The sequence below is a fragment of the Solea solea genome, chromosome 3 (assembly GCF_958295425.1).
Source record: "Solea solea chromosome 3, fSolSol10.1, whole genome shotgun sequence".
NCBI classification, from domain to species: Eukaryota; Metazoa; Chordata; class Actinopteri; order Pleuronectiformes; family Soleidae; genus Solea; species Solea solea.
Genome location: NC_081136.1, coordinates 10,337,130 through 10,359,619, shown reverse-complemented (window position 1 = coordinate 10,359,619; position 22,490 = coordinate 10,337,130). Strand labels below are relative to the sequence as shown.

The 22,490-nt window shown below is 40.4% G+C and overlaps 2 protein-coding genes across 3 annotated transcripts; one reads left to right on the top strand and one right to left on the bottom strand.

The window, feature by feature from the left end:
* Positions 1–6,014: 6,014 nt before the first annotated feature.
* On the top strand, positions 6,015–16,786 carry paip2b (poly(A) binding protein interacting protein 2B). Of its 2 annotated transcripts, none has more exons than XM_058625889.1 (4): positions 6,015–6,228; positions 14,186–14,352; positions 15,387–15,569; positions 15,717–16,786. In XM_058625889.1, exons 2-4 carry the CDS (start codon positions 14,197–14,199, stop codon positions 15,771–15,773), a joined length of 396 nt encoding a protein of 131 aa, XP_058481872.1. In that variant the 5' UTR covers positions 6,015–6,228; positions 14,186–14,196; the 3' UTR covers positions 15,774–16,786. The 2 variants fall into 2 exon arrangements, with proteins under 2 accessions (XP_058481872.1, XP_058481871.1); XM_058625888.1 differs by lacking the exon at positions 6,015–6,228 and adding an exon at positions 8,566–8,727.
* A 2,646-nt stretch (positions 16,787–19,432) lies between these two features.
* nagk (N-acetylglucosamine kinase) lies at positions 19,433–22,272 on the bottom strand. The gene is made up of 10 exons (XM_058625298.1): positions 22,210–22,272; positions 21,777–21,861; positions 21,581–21,679; positions 21,178–21,319; positions 20,934–21,044; positions 20,722–20,834; positions 20,521–20,608; positions 20,334–20,431; positions 20,078–20,156; positions 19,433–19,971 (listed from the first exon to the last, which is right to left on the bottom strand). The coding sequence occupies exons 1-10, from the start codon at positions 22,236–22,238 to the stop codon at positions 19,769–19,771; spliced, it is 1,047 nt and encodes a 348-aa protein (XP_058481281.1). The 5' UTR covers positions 22,239–22,272; the 3' UTR covers positions 19,433–19,768.
* Positions 22,273–22,490: the final 218 nt, after the last annotated feature.

Here is a 22,490-nt window from a genome sequence, read left to right as displayed (position 1 = left end):
CAAACTCGTAGCCCACGTTCCACAAACGGCCCTTCCAATTGATTTAACTTGTCCCGCCGCATAATATAATAATTATAATGAGTTATTTCTGTATGTTTTTTTATGAGGAGATTTGTTTTGGTTCATAAATGAGTTTTTATTATGAGCTTTATATTGTTCCAACCAAAATAAACACTTTTTATTTTGAAATTCTGTGAAATGACTGTCCAGACTAGGTGCTCAGTGGGCCCCATGTCTGAGGGAGTGTTATTGTGTGTGTATACAGTGGCAGCACAGAGGAGGGCGGGGCCAAGAATCTGGTGAATTATCGTATTTTTCGAGCAGAATTCACTTTTCGTGGTCAAACTCCGAACCTGTTTGTGCTTTACTTGCACAATGTTGCTTTTGCCTCGCTCTGTCGTGACATGTAACAAGTCACTGATCGATTTAATAAGTATAGTGTGAACTCAATACGTGCAAATGTAATGGTTATGTTAATAGTATGCACTACGGTTTTAACATGAAGCAACATCAGGGAGCCTGTTTAGCTTTAAGTATAAGTCAAAAAGAGGGGCTAGTGTGGCTGCATCTATGTATAAGGAGATGCCAACACCAGCACTGAAAAAAGTGACCATATACTCAAGGATAGCTGGAAAGCAGATTTATTTTATGAAATGCTATTCTCTTCAGTTTAAAACTTAAGCCTTTGCTGCATTCTTTCCCATTAGCTGTAAGTGTTTTCTCCTGTGAATATGTGTGTGTGTGTGTGTGTGTGTATTTGTCTTGGAGTCCACATCAGCACTGCAGGGATCTGATTTCTCCCCAGTAGAGCAGTGATTGAAAGCATACATTAACCCCAATGCATGTAACACACACACACACACACACACACACACACTACTACCAATGCACAGAGGGACTTAGAACTCTTTAGTACATCGAAAAAGGGCCCCTGGTACACACACACACACATGTCCGCATACACTCCGTCTCCTCGCCTGTCAGATTTCCAAATCGAATTAGTGTGTGTGTGTGTGTGTGTGTGTGTCTGGAAGCCATTACTTGGCATGTCTCCCCTTGCTGCCCAAAAACCAAGAGGCCCCATATGGCTTCTGCCATCACCTCTCTTTCTTTCTCATTCTCCTTCTTCTTTCTTTCACATTATTGCCTCTTTTATTGTTCACACACCTCGGCCCCTTCCCTCTTTTAGGGGCCACTATTCTCTCTCTCAAATTGTTGTATTTAATACCTTACCCACAGTCCCTCGCTTCAGTTATTTGTCTTATGACTAACACTAGTGGTGTCCTTCTCTGCTCTCAATGGGAACCAAAAGGTAATGGATTTGGGGGGGCGGGGGTTGTCATTCATTTCTCATTCCTAACCTCTGAGACCGAATGACACAGGACTTGGGCTGCTGTCAAAGACTCGCCCTTCTCCTTGGAAGTCCAGACGCAGGAAGCCCAACGCAGGAAGTGATGGAGTCAGGTGACAGGAAGGAACCCCTGGACTGCATTCCTCCCATGAATTCTACATTATCTCTTGGACCTCGAGCAACGGAAACACACCCATACACGCACACTCACTCACACAGACGCACACATTGAGTGGAGGACAAAAAATTTCCTCCTGCTCCTCTATATACCCCACGGCCTGTGAAAAAACCCTGTAAATGTCCCCTCCCTACACTGATGCTGATATATATAAATATTTTGGGGATATAGCCATCCATCCACCCATCTTGTACCACTTTATCCTCCACATGAGGGTCGCAGGTGCCAATCCCAGCTGACATAGAGTGAAAGCACTGCCAAATTTCACCATTGAAACAGTGACTACTCGTTATTCTGTTGCAAGGATGATTATTTAAAGATATGAACATGATATGTTTCTATCATGTTTACTTAACATTTGTTAAATCAGCATGTAAAAAAATATCATTGTTAACAATAAAAGGATGGATTTGCAGGCTTTGTGATTTGTTAATTGTATTGTTGAAAATCCTGGTTTCGACTTGTTGAAACTTGGCTTAGTTGTGCGCCATTTTTCAAGCAAACATGTTAAACAAACAGGGACAATTGAGACAATTTAAAACATGCAAGTGGGAACCATTAGAGGTTGAGATGTCTGCATGTGCTGCTTTTTATGTTTAAAAAACAAACAAAAAAAATGTACATTTTGACAATTGAAGTTTCTCTTCCTCTTGTTCCAGATATTTATGTCAGGAGAAAGCCTCGAACAAACAAACGTGACACAGTCCTTCACCAGTTCTCCATCAGAATATGGCAGCATCTTTTCGGCTTGTAGCTTCCCTCCCACTGAAAGGGAAGTTTGTATGTTTAGCTTTGTGACATTACTTCAAATTTGACCTTTTAAACTGTACATTGTCACAAAGCAGACAACAAATTCCCATTCGTCTTAACATGCCCCTCATATTTACATCTTTTGCATTCTTCAGCTATTTTAGCTTCATGATAAAGAGACCTGAGATTGGTTTGTTATTACATTCGATTAAGGGATGGGGAATTAGAGTCAAATGGTGTTTTGTTTTTCAAGATGAAGTAAGGCTTAAGGAGCTGCCACTGACCCTTGATGAGCAGCTCACTAGTCATGGGGTGATTGTAACAGTCCCAGAGAAAGTTGAATATACTGTAGGTCTGTAGCTCATTACAGGCTGAGTGTTGACAGCACCTCACTTTTGACTGTTAATACCACCTTGCACCATGAGCACACATGTGAGCGTGTGAGAGTGTGTGTGTGTGTGCAGAAAATAATAAAGGCAACATTGTACCTTCGGGCGTGTATATGTGTGTGTTAACGTGCCACTTCCTCTTCATGTGCATGTGATGGTGTGTGTCAATGAATGTTAATACGTGTGCGTGTGTGTGTGTGTGTCTGTGTGTGTCTTTTACCCCAGCCTTTCCTGTGGCCCTGGGTCTCCACCCCATGCTGCACAACAGAGTTTGCCAAATGGATCACAGGCAAAATACACACACATGTGCACACATCCACAACTGCCCTCTGACATAAAGTCTGGGCTGTTGTGTAAGAGAAAGCGGAAAGGACTTTTGATTTAGGATTCAAAAGCAAAAATTAAAAAAAGGAGCGTGTAATTTAAAGCATAGGGAAAGGAAGAGAGAGAGACAGAGGGGAGGGAGGCCATTCGTTGAACAGTAGTAAGGAGGAAACAGTTCAAGTGGAGTGCGACTACAGTTGTGTCGGTGCATTACGTTGAGTGCAAATATTTCTGTGCACTCTATGACTTTATACAACACATGGGTGTGGGCTCCTTTCTTTGGAGACTGGTGATGACTGTCTCGGCCATGTGTGAACTGCAGACACAGCCTCCGACACTGCAGAGTTTGTGGAACGTATTTGACTCGTTTGTGTTTCTGTTTGTTTGGTTGCGTGTGAACCACAACGAAACAACCCACACCTGTAGCCTGTACTGAGTTTCCCCAAAGAGATGTATAACAGGTCAGAGTGAATAAATCACAAGCGTGCACGCAAACGGACTCTCTCGGGGATATCTGCTCTTCTTGAACATTGATTTAATGTCCGCCATCTCCCTCTGAACGATGCAGAATATGATGTAGCACGTTGGAAATGTGTTGCACTGATGATTTATGTTCTCTTTTTAAAGATGTATCAGCAGTATAATGCGTCTTACACGCATAAATTTGCAATCGAGTCATTTGCGGCCAGTTGCCATGGATTACAAGCAATCAAGTTGACCTGTTGACCTGAACACTTCACTGTACTGCACTTACTTCAATATGTCTACGCTACAACAGACAAGATGTTAGGAGGGTAGGATCATTATTTATATGCTTTGTTCCAGCTATACCACTTTGATCCACACCAGCAGTATAAACAACAACCACACTGTGACTTACAGTCGCCCTCTCCTGTAATTTTAAGGTAATGCACCCTCTCATTAAACCCTTTTTTAGGAGTGACTGACTTAGGAGTGTCTCCTCTTGTTTGGTTTTAAGCAGTGCATAAGGACCTTGAGAAAGGGTGGCTGGGTTAATGCAAGTGAAAACTGTCGTCACATATTGTTCATTTCACTGTAGTTAAGATAAGCAGGTGCAAACAACGTAACTTGTAAATGCCAGAAGAATAAGGAGGGGATTCTGTCAATAGTGACAAAACAAGTCTGCAATTTCACGATTCATTCCGTTTTTATTAAAAACAGCAGGATGTCACACCATGCCTATTTATGGGAGGTGGTATTTGATAACTAGGTGAGCAGCAGTTGCTGAAACCTTTGAACATAGTAGAGGGAAGCATGTGAAAACAAGTTTTTTGGCATTTAACCAGAAAAACTAAAAAACAGACAAAATAGTCATTGAAGCTATCAAAATCTCTGATGCAAATGTGGTGGCTAGACTGAAGAACTGGAATAAACAGCATGTTGCTCAACTATACACACCCACTATGCTCACGTCTACTGTCAGATCAGGTCTGTTTACAGGTAAACAGCTGGGTCAGGAACAGTGATATCATGCTGCCGGCATGAGCTGACTTTAACTGGATCAGTTAGACAGTTTGAAGCTGAAATGAAAAATAATTTGATAAATCACTAATTTAGTCTTTGTATTGTTTCTTCTGAATCATAACATGGGCATCAAACGTACGTGACACCACACGAGGAACACTGCATTTACAAATCCATCTTTTAAATGAATAACGAATAAAAAAAAACGAATAAGGTGCAAATAAGGATTTATTTTTGTCAAGATATTTGTACAACGCTCAGTGTTTCACTGTTCGGAGTGCATTTCGACAAGACTGTCCATTTTTCTAAATATGCAGTTGATAAATCAAACAGAGACATTTACACCAAGAGGTCCCAATTCACTGGGCCCCAATAGAGGGGTACCAAAGGTATGGGATCTTTTTGTATGTTTGTTTGTTTGTTTGGTACTTCAATATTCTTTAAATATGGCACAAATATGGCTTAATGCTACGTTACATTTACATCAAAACTCAGAACAGCGAATGACGTCAGATGAGAAGTCAGAAAGACTGACTCTACGTGGCATTTTGCGCACACAAACAGCAAAGCAACATTACATCTACAGTGCTATGTGTGCAACTGATTTACTGTGAAACAAATACAAAAGAACAGCAAATGTAGCATTGTTTGTATGGTGGCAGCCGTCTTATGGCGCTTTTCCATTACACAGTTCTGGCACTACTTGGTTCGGCACGGCTTGGCATGGGTCGACTCAACATGCAAGTAGTTTTCCCATTATTAGTGCCTCCTAAACATGGGTGGGGTCTTCATAGAACGGTTGCACGAGTGATGGGTGTATTGTCTTATTAGAATCAGTTCATTGAAAAGATTAATTCAGTACACAGTCACTCAGCTAAAATATGGCAGAAGGGGAAGTGATCAGGGCTCATTATTGCCAACTTTCAGCAGTGCTATCACTAAACAGAAATATTGAATATATATAATATTGAGATTTTAGAAATGTCCTTGCTAAATGTTGGAGGTTAATGCATGCTTTCAGAACTTTTAATTCTTTTTAACTGATCTACAGTTCGGGATTGTTCGGTTTGATTCTTGTGGCCTGCAGTCTTTTGACGTCACATTAATATATTAATATATATTAGCTCAGCTCCCTTGGAACCTTGCCAGGCCAGGTACTAAAAGAGCATAAATGAATTAACGGTAGGTTTTCCCCGCTGCTGAAAAGTATGTGCTCACCGCTGCCTACACTAACACGTATTCTTAAATTCACTTTTCATGTCACACAGGTTTTATAAAAACAAAAGTAGAGTTCTGTCTGCTGAGAAAAAGCTCAGTCACTGTCATACATTAACCGCTCATACTTGATACAAGAGGGGGGCAATGAAATATGGGTTATATTTTGTTTACTTATGTGAATGGAGAGTGGGGCGGGGCATATGGTCGCTTTGACCAATAGCATCGCGTATAGGCGTTGACTGACGTGGACGCCAACCAATAAGTGATTCCCCAGCTCGACAAACGCGACCACGACACAATGTTTTTCAGTCCCAACGTTTTGGCCGAAAAAGCAGCGGAACAACACGGTTTTTAGCCAAGAATACGAACAAGTTAACAAAGGAAACTAGTGTTTATTTACAGTATTGGGTATTAATAGAAACACATATTGACTGGGCGGTTTTCGTGCGATACCGGACCGGAAAGAGCTGTTTTCCTCCAGAAAAGACAGTTCGTTTGTGGATTTTACGACATCTGGCATTTGAACTTGTGTGGTGAGTGTTATGTGTGGACTACATGATAAATAGTAGTTTATCACTAAAATGGTCACAAAGGTAGCAGAAAAGCAATATACTCTGCCGTGAAACAAGTCAATCGTGAAGCAACTGTGCAAAGCAACTGACTTGTGTTATTTACCTTTATTACTGCTTAAAACAGGCAATCAAATGTACCTTTGAGAAACGCGCCACTCGCAATTACAAAATATGGAAAAACTATAATGCAAAGTGCCTATTTACACATACGAAATAAATGTGGTGCCTCAAACTCTGCAATGTCACTTATGAAAATCCCCACACAGTTATTATGGCTACTTCAACAGAATAACTTATCTTTAAATACAGTTCCTGCTGACCCAGCCTCCTAATTAAAGTCAGCCTGGGTGTGATTTGTTGGAATATTTCTAATTATTTGCTAGAAATGTTTTTATTTTTGAAGCCACGCAGGCATATATGTGTGTGTTTGCAGCAGAGGAAGTGGAGTGTGCTGTTGGGGTGGTGGAGCTTTGGGGGATGTTTGTTCTCGTGCTACATTCATGGACTCACTGTGAGCCTCTGATTTTTCCAAATTCATTGTTTCGTGTATCACTAGAGTAATTGTGTTATGTTAGAAAAGTAATTCCCAAGTATTTCGAATGAGGGTTAGTTAAAAAGATCACATAATCGTGACCCCCTTGGTCCTGTCACATGTCGTATGTCTTTGACCTGAAAAATACTTAAAGTATAAAATGTAAAAAAGAAGAAGAAGGTATTCAATAATGTCAGCGTTGAAAGATGCTTTGCCATGAACAGATATTAAGTCAAAGGTTTGATTTGAGACCAGATTGGTTGACTGAAAGACATGTACATTCTAAATATTATTGTATTGTGTAACAACAAGATAGTACTTCTCTACATTTCTGACTTCCTATTTAGCAGTTAATGACTGTAGCAATTTTTTTAACACTACACTGATTCACAGCAGTCTGTCAGTATGTCGTGGTAAATTGTGGGTGTGCTTTGTTGGCTTGAAAGAGCAAGGATCATGCCTCGTGTGCTGCTAGGCAACCAACGTGTCAGCTGCTGTCAGTCACTGTGATAGCTACCTAATGACACTGACCACTGGAACTCCTATTTGGAGAAGAAAAGAACACAATTTCTATTTCTGGTGGTGACACAGCAGTCATGGTGGTGGTTGTTTGTTGTGTGTTTGTAGGATTATAGGGTTAAAATATAACAAATCAGCCACAGTCACTCAGATTTATCAGCGGTGTCTCTTGTCCATCTGAGCAGACAGCACAGGAAGGAGGCCTAGTGATTTACAGTGTGTGAAGTGAATTGGAACTGGATCTTTTTCTGTCTGGGGATTTATCATCCCGCCATGCTCAATGAGATCCTAAGGGAATAGTAGAGGAAAGACTGTGGTGGAAGTTAAACAACTGTGGTATTGTAGCTTCTTGCATATGTGTACCATGTATATAGGTTTCTGTGCAATACAGAACACTTTTTATTATTCTGGGGGGAAATTTTGTTTGTTTTTCATTTGTTACATTCATGATTGTGCAGCTAAACAATCACTTACTAACATTTATCAGTGTTGATGTATTTTAATTTATCTGAATGTGTCATGTAAGTATTCATATTTGGATTATTATTACATGTCATTTAGCAGACGCTTTTATCCAAAGCGACTTACAATAAGTGAATATGGATAATGGATGAATATAAAATCAAAGGCAAGTTGGTATGGCTAAAAATATGATTTATATTTTCCAGTATCAGTACAGATCAGGATATAGTAGAAATTTTAACAGTTTTAACCGTTATATATAGGGCTGCCACAATTACTTATTACTTATTAAATGAATCACCTATATTTGACTATTTTGTGTTTTCAGGTTTTCCAGCTTGTTAAATGTGACTATCATCTGGTTTCTTTGCTCCATAAAACAAATAACTCATTACAACTGAATCATTTCGGTTTGTGGACAAAACCAGACATTTTGACAGGTGTGAGAAACAGTGATCAATATTTTTCAACATTTTATAGACCAAATCGAGAAAAGAATAGAGATTCATTGATGTTAGTGGCAGCCCTTGTTATATCATAATATGAATACACATAGTTATTATACTATTATAATTCGTCAATTATGTGTTTTCCTCTGTAAATCACTGTTAAAATATTTTCTTCATAATTAAACTTGAAGTGCAGATGCTTTTTTTAGAAGAACTGCAGAGTTGCAACTACATAAATGCTAAACCAGTCTGCCAAAGGTGACCGTTGAAATTCCCACGGTCCCGAAAGCCCCTCAACGCAGCACCAGCCCACGTGACCAGCTTCTAGGGTTAGCAAGGTGGCTAACAGGGTTTAGCTAAATTGAGCTACGTTGCAGCAGTAGGAGCACGAAGAAACCTCCCGCTGGAGAAACGACGGACGCGCACTCTTCGTGTTGGAGTTGCAATAACTTTGATTCGCGTTACACTTTGAGGTGAACACCGTTATCACAATGCCAGGTAATTCACGGCGGTCTGATTTAAACGGTTTGTCTTGTGTGTGAGTATTTGTGTGCGTGAGTGAGTGAGGGTGTCGTAATCCCCGGAGCGGAGGCTTGTTTTGTTGACCTGCTTCAGTGATGCTGCCATGCTTTAGCAGCGTGCTATAGCTAACAGCCCACTTTGTCTGGCCTCAAGCATCCAAACAGGAGCGAGGTTTGACCTCGGTGTACGATTTACGTGTGGGGTTACACGAACGTGTCCTCTCATTTGGGTGCCGTGTGTTGTGTGTGTCGTTTTCGCGTTGGCACACTTTGTGACTTTGATGAAAATCGTAGTATTTTCCGCCATTCAGCCCATCTACCCTTTGTTGTTACTGGGATAGGTTTCACCTTAGGCCCGTTTGTGACAGCTACGTGTCTCTCTCCGTTCGCAGCCACCGTGAGTTAGCCACTTAGCATTACCTCGACTAAAGGCGTCCTATCTATCACCAACTTTCCAGGTAGGCCCGGACACCTGGTGTAGCCCGTTAGCTTTGTGCAGACGTTAGCAGGCTGAGAGCCACGGCGACGCTCCCATTACATACTGTACACTAACTGTTGCGTTACATAATCTGTTACGGAACGACAATTCTGTGTAATTCAGAGCATATTTTACCAGTCGATTGAGTTGTAGGGGCTTGTATGTGCTTTAGCCTGCAGATGTTGTCCCCTTTTCACATTATTTTGTAGTTTTTCCCTCACGTGTGCGTACGCGAAGTAGCAAGGACTTTCCCTTGGATTTTATCTCAAGGGCCGTAAAACAGTGTTGTCAGCAGACCGACGCAACATTTTCATGTGTAAAGTTTAATATCTTGACGTTTTAAAACTCCTGCATTAGGTTCGAGGCTAGTTTTGAGTTCGGTTTCCGTTAGGGATGGTATGATATCACAAACACGAGTATCTACAGATACCGATATTAGTCCGATAGTCATTTTGGACCTTCTAACCTTAAACAAATACTTACATTTCTGCAATCTCATGCTATTTCAGTCACATCATTCTCCAACTATTTAACAAATATTTTTCTCCCATAAAGGAGAAATAAACAGATCACATTGGCTAACCCCTAGTTCAGCGTTTTTTGTACTTTTATTAGCCTGTTTGTATTCACATGTTAAATTTGTGCTTATAAATGACCATAACAAAATATTTGAGCAAATCCTAATGCATTGCATTAAACTAAATGCTCGGGGGAAGGCGAAAAGTTAACATTGCTTTAAAGAGAACCCAAATAAGTGTTGTTATAATTGAATCTTTGAACAAATGAAGTTCAGAAATTACATGACCTCAAATATCACTCGACTTTCCACATTTCACGACAGTGGAGAAATGTTAAACAGTGGAGATGGTGTGTGTGTGGACTAAGTAGAAAACAAATTTCTCAGTATTAGCAAATAGCAAGTGTTACTACAATAATAAATGAATCAACAAAATACAAAAAATATGAAATACAATTTGTTTATCAACAGCTACTGGCGCTCTTTTGTTTTCAAGCTGTGCTGATTTACACCTGTGGTGCTTATCTTGGGGATTTATCTCCTGGTATTTGCTTATCAGCAGTGGATTCTTGAATTGTCTTTGTAAGCACATTTTTGAAATTTAAGTCAACATTTACAAAACATTTTTATGATCTAAGCTATTGTCATCCCCTTTCATTTGAGCTGCTTTCACGTTTACAACTGTGAGGAGTGGGTTCGTTGGGAGTAATGTCACTAATATAAGTAAAAGTATGGTTTTGTACAGTCAACAAATGCTGAGATCACTGAATGAATTTCCTTCTATCTGAAATGTAGTTTTTTTTTTTAGAGACCGTTTTCACGAGTCCACATTTGTCACAATTCTTCAATCAACACTATATAACTAATGTACTAAATTTACTAATACATTAAACCGGGACACACACAATACTTAAAGTAAAACATTATTTAGTTGTCTGAATCAAAATGTTGCTGGTGTCCACATTTTAGCAGTAAATAGGGAAAGCTATCATCATGATTGCAAAGGGGAGCAGTCTTATTGTCCTCATTGTAAGTTTTGTCACGACTTTGATATTTTCTGTGTAGAAACATCACAGAACAGCATGTTTACCTTTGATCTGTGATTCTTATCAAAAATACTGTACTTGCATGCAAGCACGATGGGTCATGCAAGTACGATAGGTCATGCTAGGCTAGGCTCCACTAATAAATATTACATGGTGACCAACACATGGTTATGCAACATGAACATGTTAAGTGCTCTGTGCAGTACATTATGGTACAGTGCTCACTGTCTGTACTTTTATTATACCAGTTCACTCATCATTTGCCCTCATGTCTGGGCAGAACAGTCATGTTTGTATTTTTGGACCATTTGTGGCTGTGCAAAATGTATTGGTTGCCCAATTGAGACTTGGCTATTTGCCTTTCACAACTAGTTTCGAGATGATGTCTTGATTTACTCGGTGATGGATTAAAACCCAATATATAAAAAAAATAGAAATGCAGTCTATTCTTGCAATTGAGGGGCTGAGTAAGAAATCAGTTTGGTTTGTTTGGATCTGATGAATGTCATTTAAACATTTATCACATTTATCTCCCTTTCAAAGCCAGGGAACACTCACCCATAAAGCAATATGTCTTGAATGCTCAGTGCTGTGCATTCGTTTCCAGTAAACTCTAGTGTTGGAAATTAACACTTTACTGATGTCATACGTAACACTTCGAACACGCACCTCTCTCATCTAGTGCAGATTAAGATTGAGATCTGTCGTATTTTCTCACAAAATGTTGACCTTACTCTCAATCGTTCCTTTTTTTTTTAAAAGATGTTGTTCACAACGGTGAATAATCTGCCTCTAACCCACTTGGATTATCCACGTTTATTTGAACTGTGTCCATTAAACAGGTCCCTGGGTCACAATTTTTATAGTGTGTATGTGCATGAGCCTGACCCAGGAACCGTGTGTATGCCTCGTTTGAGATAATTCTCCCCCCCATCTACTGTGAGGCTGCATTTGAATCATGGCAAGTCTGTTGTTGGCACTGGCTGACAGTCTGAGGATTATGTCACCATGGTCATATTTCCCCCATAACAGTAGTTCTGTAGCACAGAACTGCTGATGGACATGCGCTGTCCAGTATATTTTTACATAATGAAAGATACCTCAAAATGGAAGTTTTTGTGTTGGCATATATTTGTGGTAGAAAGTGCAATTAAGTATTAATTTCACAATCAGTTTACCCACATACACTTGTGTTTGTTTTTGAAGACTTTCTTTCAGTACAAGTTGATCTGTCCTACTTTATGACAATTATGTTTCTGTGGTCATTGTTTACTCTTGTTAGAAAGTAATTATGAAGAGGCAGACCTGGCTGCACAAAATTACTGCTCTGCTGGATCTTCCACATCACACTCGCACTGGTTGTATTGTGTTGCTTTGTGATGAGAATTCCTTGTGGTGTGGAAGATGTCAAATTTTACTCTGTACAGAGAAATGATGCATGTAGTTGGGATGTGCAAGATTGTCAGCACTGGTGTGGATGTACTTGTCTCATACAAGTGTGATCAAGTCCTGTCTTAAGCAACGGATCATAAATCCAGATGGAAAGGTCATGTAGACAGTTACTATCCCACTGAAAGAAGTATTTGGACAAAAGCAACTTTGATTTTGTAGTTGCGATTGTTTACTGCTTTAAACGGATAAACAGAAGATAAAGCCCCCAGGAATTGACAAGCAGAAGTGTGGATCTCTTAAACTGCTGAGCTTGGAAACACATTGAAGTCGCTGTTGGCAGAGACATACTTAATTATGTTTTGATAACCTTGACATGTGCTTTGTCTATTTGCTATTTTTACACCAAGTGAAAAAATAGTAGCAGCATAAAAGTTGCTTAAAGGTACAGTGTGTAAAATTTAGCCACATTTATTGGTGAAGTCGCATGTTGCAGCTGAATGTCTCTCGCCCTTCGAAGTACGTTTAGAGAGTTTATGTCGCCTTCAGTTAACTTCAAAAACTCAAAAGATGTTTCGTTTTTTCCAATGTGGGCTATTGTAAAAACATGGTGGTTCAAAATGGCCGCCTCTGTAGAGCTGACCCAGACTCATTCTGGGACAATGAAAAACAAACATCACGTGATTGTACCCTTGTGAAAAATTTAGTATATTGTGTTTATCTTCAGTATCTTTAAATTTTACACACCGGATGTTTAAATGTAAATAATTTAGAAAATTAAAAGATAGAATATGCTCTGTTTCCTGTTAGCCCTGTAATTCTGTTATTCCTCTCAAAATTGCACTCATACTAACTACAGTTATGCACATCAGTACCAGTAACTATGGTGGGCAGTATGTATTCTGCCGGTATTCCAGGGGTGGGACTTTATTTTTGATGAGCACACCATGTGGCCAATCACATGACTGGACGGACTAGGGTCATACCATCATGTGAAAGAAGGAAGGGGGGCAGGCACTCTTTTATCTAAAGTGTCATAATGTTCAGACCCCTTGATTCATTTGCTGCAGTTCTTTTGTTCAGTTAACTTAAGATTTAATGTGTTTTTGTATAATGCAGGACTGCCTCTGATTATTTTCATAATATATTTTTCTTTGAACAATCCTGTGTGGAAAATGTCATTCATTTAAGATCATCATGAAAAAAAAAGACCCTTATTTCTTCCCCGTTGTGGTAGCTCTACAGCACATTTAAGCTTGTTAAAGATTGTGTCTCATTTATCTGAGCAAGATAATGAAACTTATCTTCTTAAATGTCATGTTAGCAGGATTTTTAGCAGCTGACGCGGTCGTCTTAGGAAGCTCTGTTTGAGCAGCAGTCACATTATCCTTGTGTATTTATTCTAGATTTAATCCCATTAAACATGACCTTTTTAGAAAAATAATAGTTTGAGTCTGTAACTACACTGCACATTTATTTTGTTTCCACAAAAGTACATTCTTTGTGATGACAAAGTATAGTTCTAAAATATGGAATCTTTTTTGTGATGCACCACAGATTAATGTATGCTTGGTGGAGACTGGCTGTAATGGACAATGATTGATGATTTATACATGTCACAACCATCTTGTGCAAAGTGTTCTATGTTTTTAGTGCCGGATGGTAAATAAATTTTTTTTTGGCTCTATTTATTTGAACTTTTCTTTCGAAACAAAATTGTTCTCATACACATTCTTTAACTTGAATATTAAAGTCCTTTAACAGAATTATTGTTGAAGCAGTTTTTCAGCTATGGCTGAAATCTAAATAGGAACGTTGCTAATTAATTTTTATTTTGATCCTCAATTTTGAAAGGATGAAACAGATTATTCCAAGAATAGACACTAAAGTGCGGTTTAATTTGGTATTGTGTCTGCTTTCAAACATGTTTTCATCATGGTTTTGTCTAGACCTTTTACCACAGTACATTAAAGGTGGATTCTTGTGTGTGTGTTTTTGCATGCAGAGCCGGCTGAGATGAGTGGTCCAGAAGTGGCCAAGACACCAGGAGGAGGCGCTCCAGGCAAAGAGGGAAAGGAGCCAGTGGCCAATGGGCATGCAGGAGAGGGCAGTGATGCCAACCCATTTGCCGAGTACATGTGGATGGAGAACGAGGAGGAGTATAACAGACAGGTATGTTGTGTGTGTGTGTGTGTGTACGTGTATTTGTTGCCCTCTTTAGGAAACTGTCTGGCATAAATAGCGACCTCTTCAGGACCAGTAGTCCCCATGGAGACCGAATCCTGGTCTTAACGAGACAGAATCTCTTTTCTGAGGAACTGGTTAAGTTAAGGGCAAATATTGCAAACCTGTGTGTGCTCCTGCTCCATTTATCATGGGACATGGCACACATCAGGAGAGTTCTTAATGTGCTCATCCTTTTTTGACTCTTGAACCCTCATCCATTCTGCCCCTTTTATCCTTTGCCTTTTGAATAGCTTTGTCTTTTTGTTATTTTGATCCAAATAGTTCCTTACGCATATTCACAATCATTACTCATTATTTTTAAAAGTAGAGCCTGCTGCTAAATTGTTATTAACTGTGTTCTTCCTACACCAACCATCCTGTGCTGTGACCTTTTATCAGATTCTGCTAAAGACAGAATTTAAAAAGCTTTCCCATGATGCCATTTGAACTTAAACATCTTAATGCCACCTTCATTGCCCCTTTTTGCCAACCTCTCCTACTCTTTCCTCCTTTGCTCTACACTTTCTTACAACCACCAGTACTTAAAACTGCCATTTCCCATAGTATGTGCTGCCCCCGACCCTCTGTCATCATCTCGTCATCTACTCTCATTTTCTTTTTTCCCATCATGGAGGTTCTCAGGGCAGCTAATGGCTGACGTGTTAATCGCTCTTGTTCCACCGTACTGATCGGGACGTTTTTCCTTCCTTGTGTATTGAAGAATATTTGGACCTGACCTTATTTGACCTTTGGGTCACATTTAGTCTGTTTAAAATGTGACTTTTCAAATCTGTTCATTTTTAATCTTGAGTCCCTTTTTTCAGTTCGATCCACCTCAGGTTTTTTCCTTCTCTCTCTCTGTTTGATGAGTCTACCTGCTGGCCATGCACATACTGATATAATCCCATCCCTGCCGTCATCTCTGCCCCCTTGATTTCATGTCCACTCATGTTTGTTTTCCCTCCCTCATCGCTTCCCAGGTGGAGGAGGAGCTGCTGGAGCAGGAATTCTTGGAGCGCTGCTTCCAGGAAATGTTGGAGGAAGAGGACCAGGATTGGTTCATCCCTTCGCGTGACCTCAACAACCAGGGAGTGGGGCAGCTGCAGCAGCAGCTCAACTGCCTGTCTGTAAGCGATCACCACGGCAACCTGGAGGAAGTGGCGGTGAGTCACAAGTGCACCTTCTTACAAAATTGTTTACCCCTCCCCCCAAGTCACTTGCATATTGATTAATTGGTTGAACTGTATTTTTATTTTTATTTATTTTTAAAGAGGTATGTGCTCTCATACCTAGTTTCTCTTTTTCTACAGAGGAAGAGCATCTTGAATCCTGAAGCGAAGGAGTTTGTCCCGGGGAAGAAATACTAGGAGTCCCCCTCACCCCCATGGAGCCTTCACACGTACACATGCGCACACACACACACACACACCAGTCCTCGCGTATTCTCAGAGACTCTGGTGGCCACTATTGTGGACACACTGATTCTAACGCATACACACACACACACACACACACACACACACACACACCTCTACTCATGTATACCCACTTGAAGTCAGTGGCGTGCTGGCAGGCCCAGTTGGGGGGTGGGGGGATTTATTTTTCTTTCTCTTTTCTTTGTTTCTTTAATCTTTTTATTTCCTGTTTGTTTCTTGTAAACTGAGGGATGTTGGGAACAGTGGTGGGGGAGGGGTGTAATACCAGAACCGCTCGACCGCGGGTGCTTGCTCATCATTGCATTTCAGACGCCGCCGTTGATGTTTGCAGAGCGTGCGGTGCTCGTCAAAGTCCCCTTTCAAACCGAGGCAGCTACTCAGGAGTGATGCCAGGGTGAAAATTAAAATCCAGAACATCTAATGAATTTTCTTCACATACTCTTCTTCTATTGGTTTGCTGTCGACTTGGGAAAAGTACACCTTCCACAAACTTGAGGGTTTCCATAAGGGTGAGGTCGGAGAACGACAAATACTTGATGGGGACTTGATGAGTGTCTGCTGCTCTGCGCAGTCATCGCGGTCATTCACGTACGTTAATGTTTGCTCCTATGATGTCATAAGCTCCCTGTGACTTCACAGTGCTTGTGCGTCAAGACATGCAGGTTATTTGTATCTGCAGCGGCTCCACTCCAAACCAAATACAGCCCCCACCCTCCCTGAGCACTCATGTGATCAGTGGTCAGAAGAAACAAGGATGGGTGTAATCATGGATGAATTATTTTTCCCAATTTATGTGGAAGTCCATGTTTGTATCTTTTGTCCAGTTTAAGAACAGAATTGTGGGTTTCCCAATTGTGCATCAAGTTGAGTTAAGCAAGAGAAATGTTAATATAGAGAAAAGGTCAAAGCTTTTGAACCTCAATAAAAAAAAATCAGTTATTGTCTTTTTCGTGTTCACTGCCTCAGTCGTTTGTTCAGTTGTGGATTCATGAATTATATAAAACAACCTTTTGATGGGAGTGTTTGGTCTGGAACAGAGCCACTGCCTCTTTCTGCCAGAACAACTTAGTGTGTCCAGCATCAAATCAAGTGTCCATTATCCAAATCAGGTCTTTTTTTTTTTTTTCTCTTCATGTTTTTGAGGAAGAGGCGTTTTGTGTCTCTCTGGTCACAGTAGCCTGTGGTGTCCATTCAGGGATGTGAGGAGACCGTATTGTCACAGCCAGTCAGAGTAAAGCAGTATGGGACATGCAGTCGACAGCATGGCCTCCTTGCTGTTCTTTTAGTAGGTTGACTTTTTCGTGGTTCAATTTAACCATGGATTTCTGGTCTGGTTTCCCTCTCACTTTCCTCTCACTGTAAGTGTAACCTCAGTTAAGTTGTGAATGAGAAGATAGTTGACAGGAAAGCTGTAATCATATATTGGATCAAATTTCAGTGCTCCTTTTTATGCAGCTGTTAATTTTTTTACCACCTCTATTATTATTAATAGAGATGGTAATGTCTTCTGTGGTTAAATAGACACTTGTGCACTTGTACTGCGGTAAGCACGTCAGTCCATCCATGCAGCTTTCAGAATTTTCAGCATGTCAAGTACTCCAGTGATTATTGAGCCACGCAACAGTGACTGTGTGGTGAAAAGGGAACTTCCTCACGCAGTGTTGGACCACAGCTGTCGAATGGCACCCTGGTGAAGCCTGTAGGAAATGTCCGCCAGGTGGATCGTACAACATGAAATCATTTTTGGTGATTTTGTTTTGAGTTAGAGGACGACAGAAGCCGTTAAAGAAAAAGAGGTCCACAAGACACAGAGTATGAATTTCAATACAAACAAAAATAATGAAAAAAGATAAATAAAGATCATAAAGACAAGTGCCTTGTTGTCAATCCTTTGTCACATTTAAAATAAACCCAGGATAGTTGTATTTGTAAGTTCAACAATGACAGGGAACACAAAGCTGTTTCATCCACTGTCACATAATGGTTTGGATTAACAACTAAAGTGCAGAAACACTAACAAGCAGGTCTACATAAGTCGACGTGGAGTCTACAGCAGATAACCGCAGCTTTGTCAAAATTGCCTAACGTGACCTTTCCAGTGTCTGCTTAGTATCAAATTAAATATGCCTTATTGTCCCCGCAGGGAAATCTTTCCTTGGGCTAAAGTATGACATCTACACAGAATATAAGACCACAAAAACCAGCACATGAGGGCATACAGTACAAAAACTGTATATGTATGAGCTGTCATTTATAACAATATATATTGGTCTACTCAATGGTTCCATTCATGAAGCACAGGCACTTTTACCCTAGCTTCTGGTCCTGCATTTTATTCTGCACATTGCACTTACTGATAAATGAACTCGGGCCACTTCTGCTTCAAAAGAAGCCCTGAAATACTAAAGGTTTATATAAAAATGGATGAGTGTGATTTTTTTCCCCCTTCTTTATCTACTGTAACTTCCTCGTGTCAGACTCGTATGCAGGTTTTGACTGGACGAAGGATGTGGTCCAAGCATTTGGAATGGAATAGAGTGGCTTTCTACCGGGTTGTTTTCCCCTGTCTGAAGTCCTGCAGAAACTCGGGTAAAGCACTGGTTCATGTTTTTCTGCTTCCTTCTCACTGGCAAAGAGGAGAGGATGAAACAGGAGGAGCTTCCACACCAGCATCTAGAAGCTTTGATGTGAAAGAGCATCCTGAACTTTGACAGAGAGGTGTCACACTTTACCACAAGCAAACCTGCCAGTTACTGCTCAGTGTGTTTGTATATAAATGTACAATAGATTACACCTGTTGTTCAGCTGCAGCAGCTAAGACATGTTGAAAAAAATGTACATAAAAAATTAAACAGAAACTCACAAAGTTTTAAATTGCAGGTCATTAACTACAGTTATTGCAGTAGTTTAGGTGAATTAACAATGTTAAAATGCAGGATACAGTTAAATGCAACACATTTTATGTAGTCTTTCACCTCTGCTCTGCTGCATGCACATGAAAACAAAACAAGCGTGCACACATTTTTTAATTATTTCCCCTTTGTGGCTGCTAGTGGACAGTTTACTGCTGTGTTATGACTCATCTTCTGCTTCTGTATCCTGAGGCGACAGAACCAAGAATCACAAGCACAAGTGAAGTCTGACCGCGGCCTAGTGCAGAAAAGGACTGCTCACGTAAGTGCATGTGGGTGTGTGAAAGAAGACGCTCTGCTGGTTTGTCAAACTTTGGGTTGTTGTAGCTAGAGCAATCATTAAATGTCAGGTTTGACCCGACTATATAAAGTCAACTGGCTTTTGTCTACATTCATCAGTATATATCAACCCAATAGAGTGATTCAATAAGTGATGCAGTGAGATTTGTAGCTCCACGAACTTGTCATATTATTCTTTTTAGTGCTACTATATGTCTTCATAAAGCACAATGCATTGTCCTGGGTATAAAATAAAGGTTAATTGGATTTTTTTTAAATTTAATTGTAATAGCTGGGTAGAAGATAAGGCAGTAGAAGATGAGTGAGTGAGTGTAATAGCAACACCTACTGGTCAAACACAAAAGTGTCCAAAAGCCATTGAAAGAATGAATGACATGCTGATGTTCAATCTTACTTTAATTATAATGGTAATCAGAGACTAACAACACTGAACTGTCATTTTCTGTCAAGTAAACATTGTTGATTCTTATAAAAGTCAGATGTAAACAATTTTACAAAAGTAAAAAAGTGAAGTGATAGTATAATGAAAGTAAAAAAGGTTTCTTTGGTCGGGAAAACCACCACGCTGCCTTCAGAACCTCCATTATGTGGATTATTTTCAACCACTGTCTTTTTTTATCATGTACTGAGAATGATTTAGGTGTTTCACCATAGTTACACAATTGTCTGTATCATCAATGACACTAATGATTACAAACTCGACCGCACACATTCTCATTGACTGCTGCTGAAGGTGTGTCTGTAGAAGACGTTGGCATTGGCTGAGTAATCCATGGTTAGTGTGGCGCCCAAACTCTGAGCCCCAAGACTGGCACCGCCGAGCGCTGAAGACTGCTGCAAAATCAGAAGACTGTAGCCATGGAAGTGGCCATTGAAATTGCCAGACGATGCAAAGTCGTCCAAGACTTCAGTGAAACCTGGTGAGACACAGAGAGAAACAGGAGCTGAGAACAAGAACTCTTAACTGTGTTTCCTTCACTTCTTTCAGTCAACCTGTGAGATGTGAGATCATGAAACACTGACCAGGCTTCAGAAGCTCCCAGCTCTTCCACACTGAACCAACACACAGGATGGGCAGGCCGTGGTCACCGGTCAACAGAGGCTGTCAAAAGAAGTCAGTATCAGGGTTCATACACCTGATCTAGGGTCAGATTCAAGCACTTTTTAAGCACTTTCAATGTCCATTTTTAAGTTTTGTCAGCCCCTTACATCTGTGGTAAATTACACATTACAATACATACTCAAAATGATTTTGTGTGTGTGTGTGTCAGGACTTTACCGCTTGTGCAGCAGGTAACACGGCTACCACATGTTTCCCCAGGACTCTCCCAGCCCGAGTGAACATGTACCGACACAGAGCGTCTCCTGCCTCTGCACCTAAACACAGGTTTTTTTCATTTTACTTTACTCACTTGCTTTTCATTTTCTCTTCCAAAAAACAGAGCAGGCAGTGATGCACCACTGACCTTCAGCCAGCTTCTTGCAGAAACCAGCAAAGTGCGACTTCTGGAAGTTTCTGTAGAGATGTGGCAGCATGCCCATGAGATCTGACACCTGGGATGAATTTGAATTTTTTTACGCAGTCAGGCTAAATGTTTGTGATTATGCTTCCTCAGCACTTTACTGCTCAATCTTGATTTAATATCATCTGTTGTTAAATGTCTGACCTGGAAATATTCCTCCATGGCTTTTCTGACGTAGTTTACGTCATGAGGAGGAGGGACCAGGTGGTCCTTGGCATCAAACACCGTCTTCACTGCCAGGTGAGCGATCCAGAACGCTGACAGTCAGAAAGATAAATTAAACCCAACATTTTCCAACCCTCTAAATATGCAGCTCGTCTATGTTTTGGGTGCTGTTTGTCTGCTGCCATGGTTACCTGATCCCTCATCACCCATCAGGTGACCCCAGCCTCCACAGCCGATCTGTGAGCTATCAGGATTGACTAACTTGCAGTTCGAGCCGGTTCCAGATATCAATACGATGCCTCCTGCAGAAGAAAAACAGGCAGTTTGAGAATTCTTATGTATACACACTGTATGTTCAGTGTGAATGCAGCCATCACCTCCACCACCAATACCAACAACTTTGGCACTTTGTAGTTAAACAAAATGGTTTGTTACCACAATTGCTGGCTGTTGCCACGGCACCGATGGCATCAGTGGTGATGAAGTAGTGTTGACTGAGACTGGGGAAGCGTTCCTTCATTTGAGCGATGAGTTTGTCAATGGCCTCCTTTTGCTCCCCTCCACTCAGAGACATGCCCTGTGTATACACACACACACACACACACATTGAGAACAGGTATTTATTGCCTGTGTCAAGCATACTATGTTAAAAGCAGATCTGGATGAAACATTCTGGTTTTGTCCAGGTGGTGGTGATCTAGTTACAGATTCAGTATTTAAAACAACAATAACAACAAAACAATTTTAACCATGTGGTCAGAGATTCTTTATTAAATACTCTTGTTGTGCATTATTAAAATTGCATACATGTATTGTACTTGACATTAGTGTGACTGACCAGTGAGCACAGTGGTGTGTTTGGATCCAGTCCTGCCTCCACCTTGGCTCTCTGGACCATATCGTTGATGGTTTCAATACATGTGTCCACCCCCACCAACTTCAAAAACACACACACACACACAAATGTCTTGGAATAATCAGTTTTTGTACTTTTAAAATGAAATGTCCACTCCTCCAAACTACCTCCATCTCACCCAGTGATTGGTAGATGGCCCCTGTGTCTCTGCCAGGATTTTCCCATCACCTGACACCACAACCGCCTTAGAATGAGTCCCTCCACTTGAAAGAGAGCAGGGATACAAACAGAAAACCATTCATACAAGGCATACATGAACGATGGAGACATGAAGGAAAGGCACAGATGGACATCAAGTGTAAAAACAAAGCTTCAGAGATACAAAAATGCCACTTTCATGATCTTATTTAAAATGCACATAATTCCCGAAAGCCTTCCTGAAAGTGATAATGATCACGAGACACACTAACCCTCAGACTGGGACAGTATGACAACTGCATAAATACGAATGTAATAGTACAATGTGTGTTACACTAGATGTGATAAGTTGTCATAATATAATAATACATAAATATTTGCACACCATATGTCATATTTCCACTGTTTCTCACCCTTCTACTCCGCCGAACACGGATGCCATGACGCCACGGTTCCTGTTTATGTCCACTCCAGAGTTTTGAACTGCGCAAATATCGCGAGAACTCGAACGAGAAAATATGAACTCCCATATGCAATATAGTTAGATGCCAGTAGATGGCAGTAATTTGTCTGTTTTACTAAGGACCAACGTTCAAATCTCAACAATGATCACGTTTTGGTTCCAAATTAGGGAAAAAAGCTTTTAGCCACAGTAAATTAACTGATTATTTCATACATGAAGTTTAATCAACAC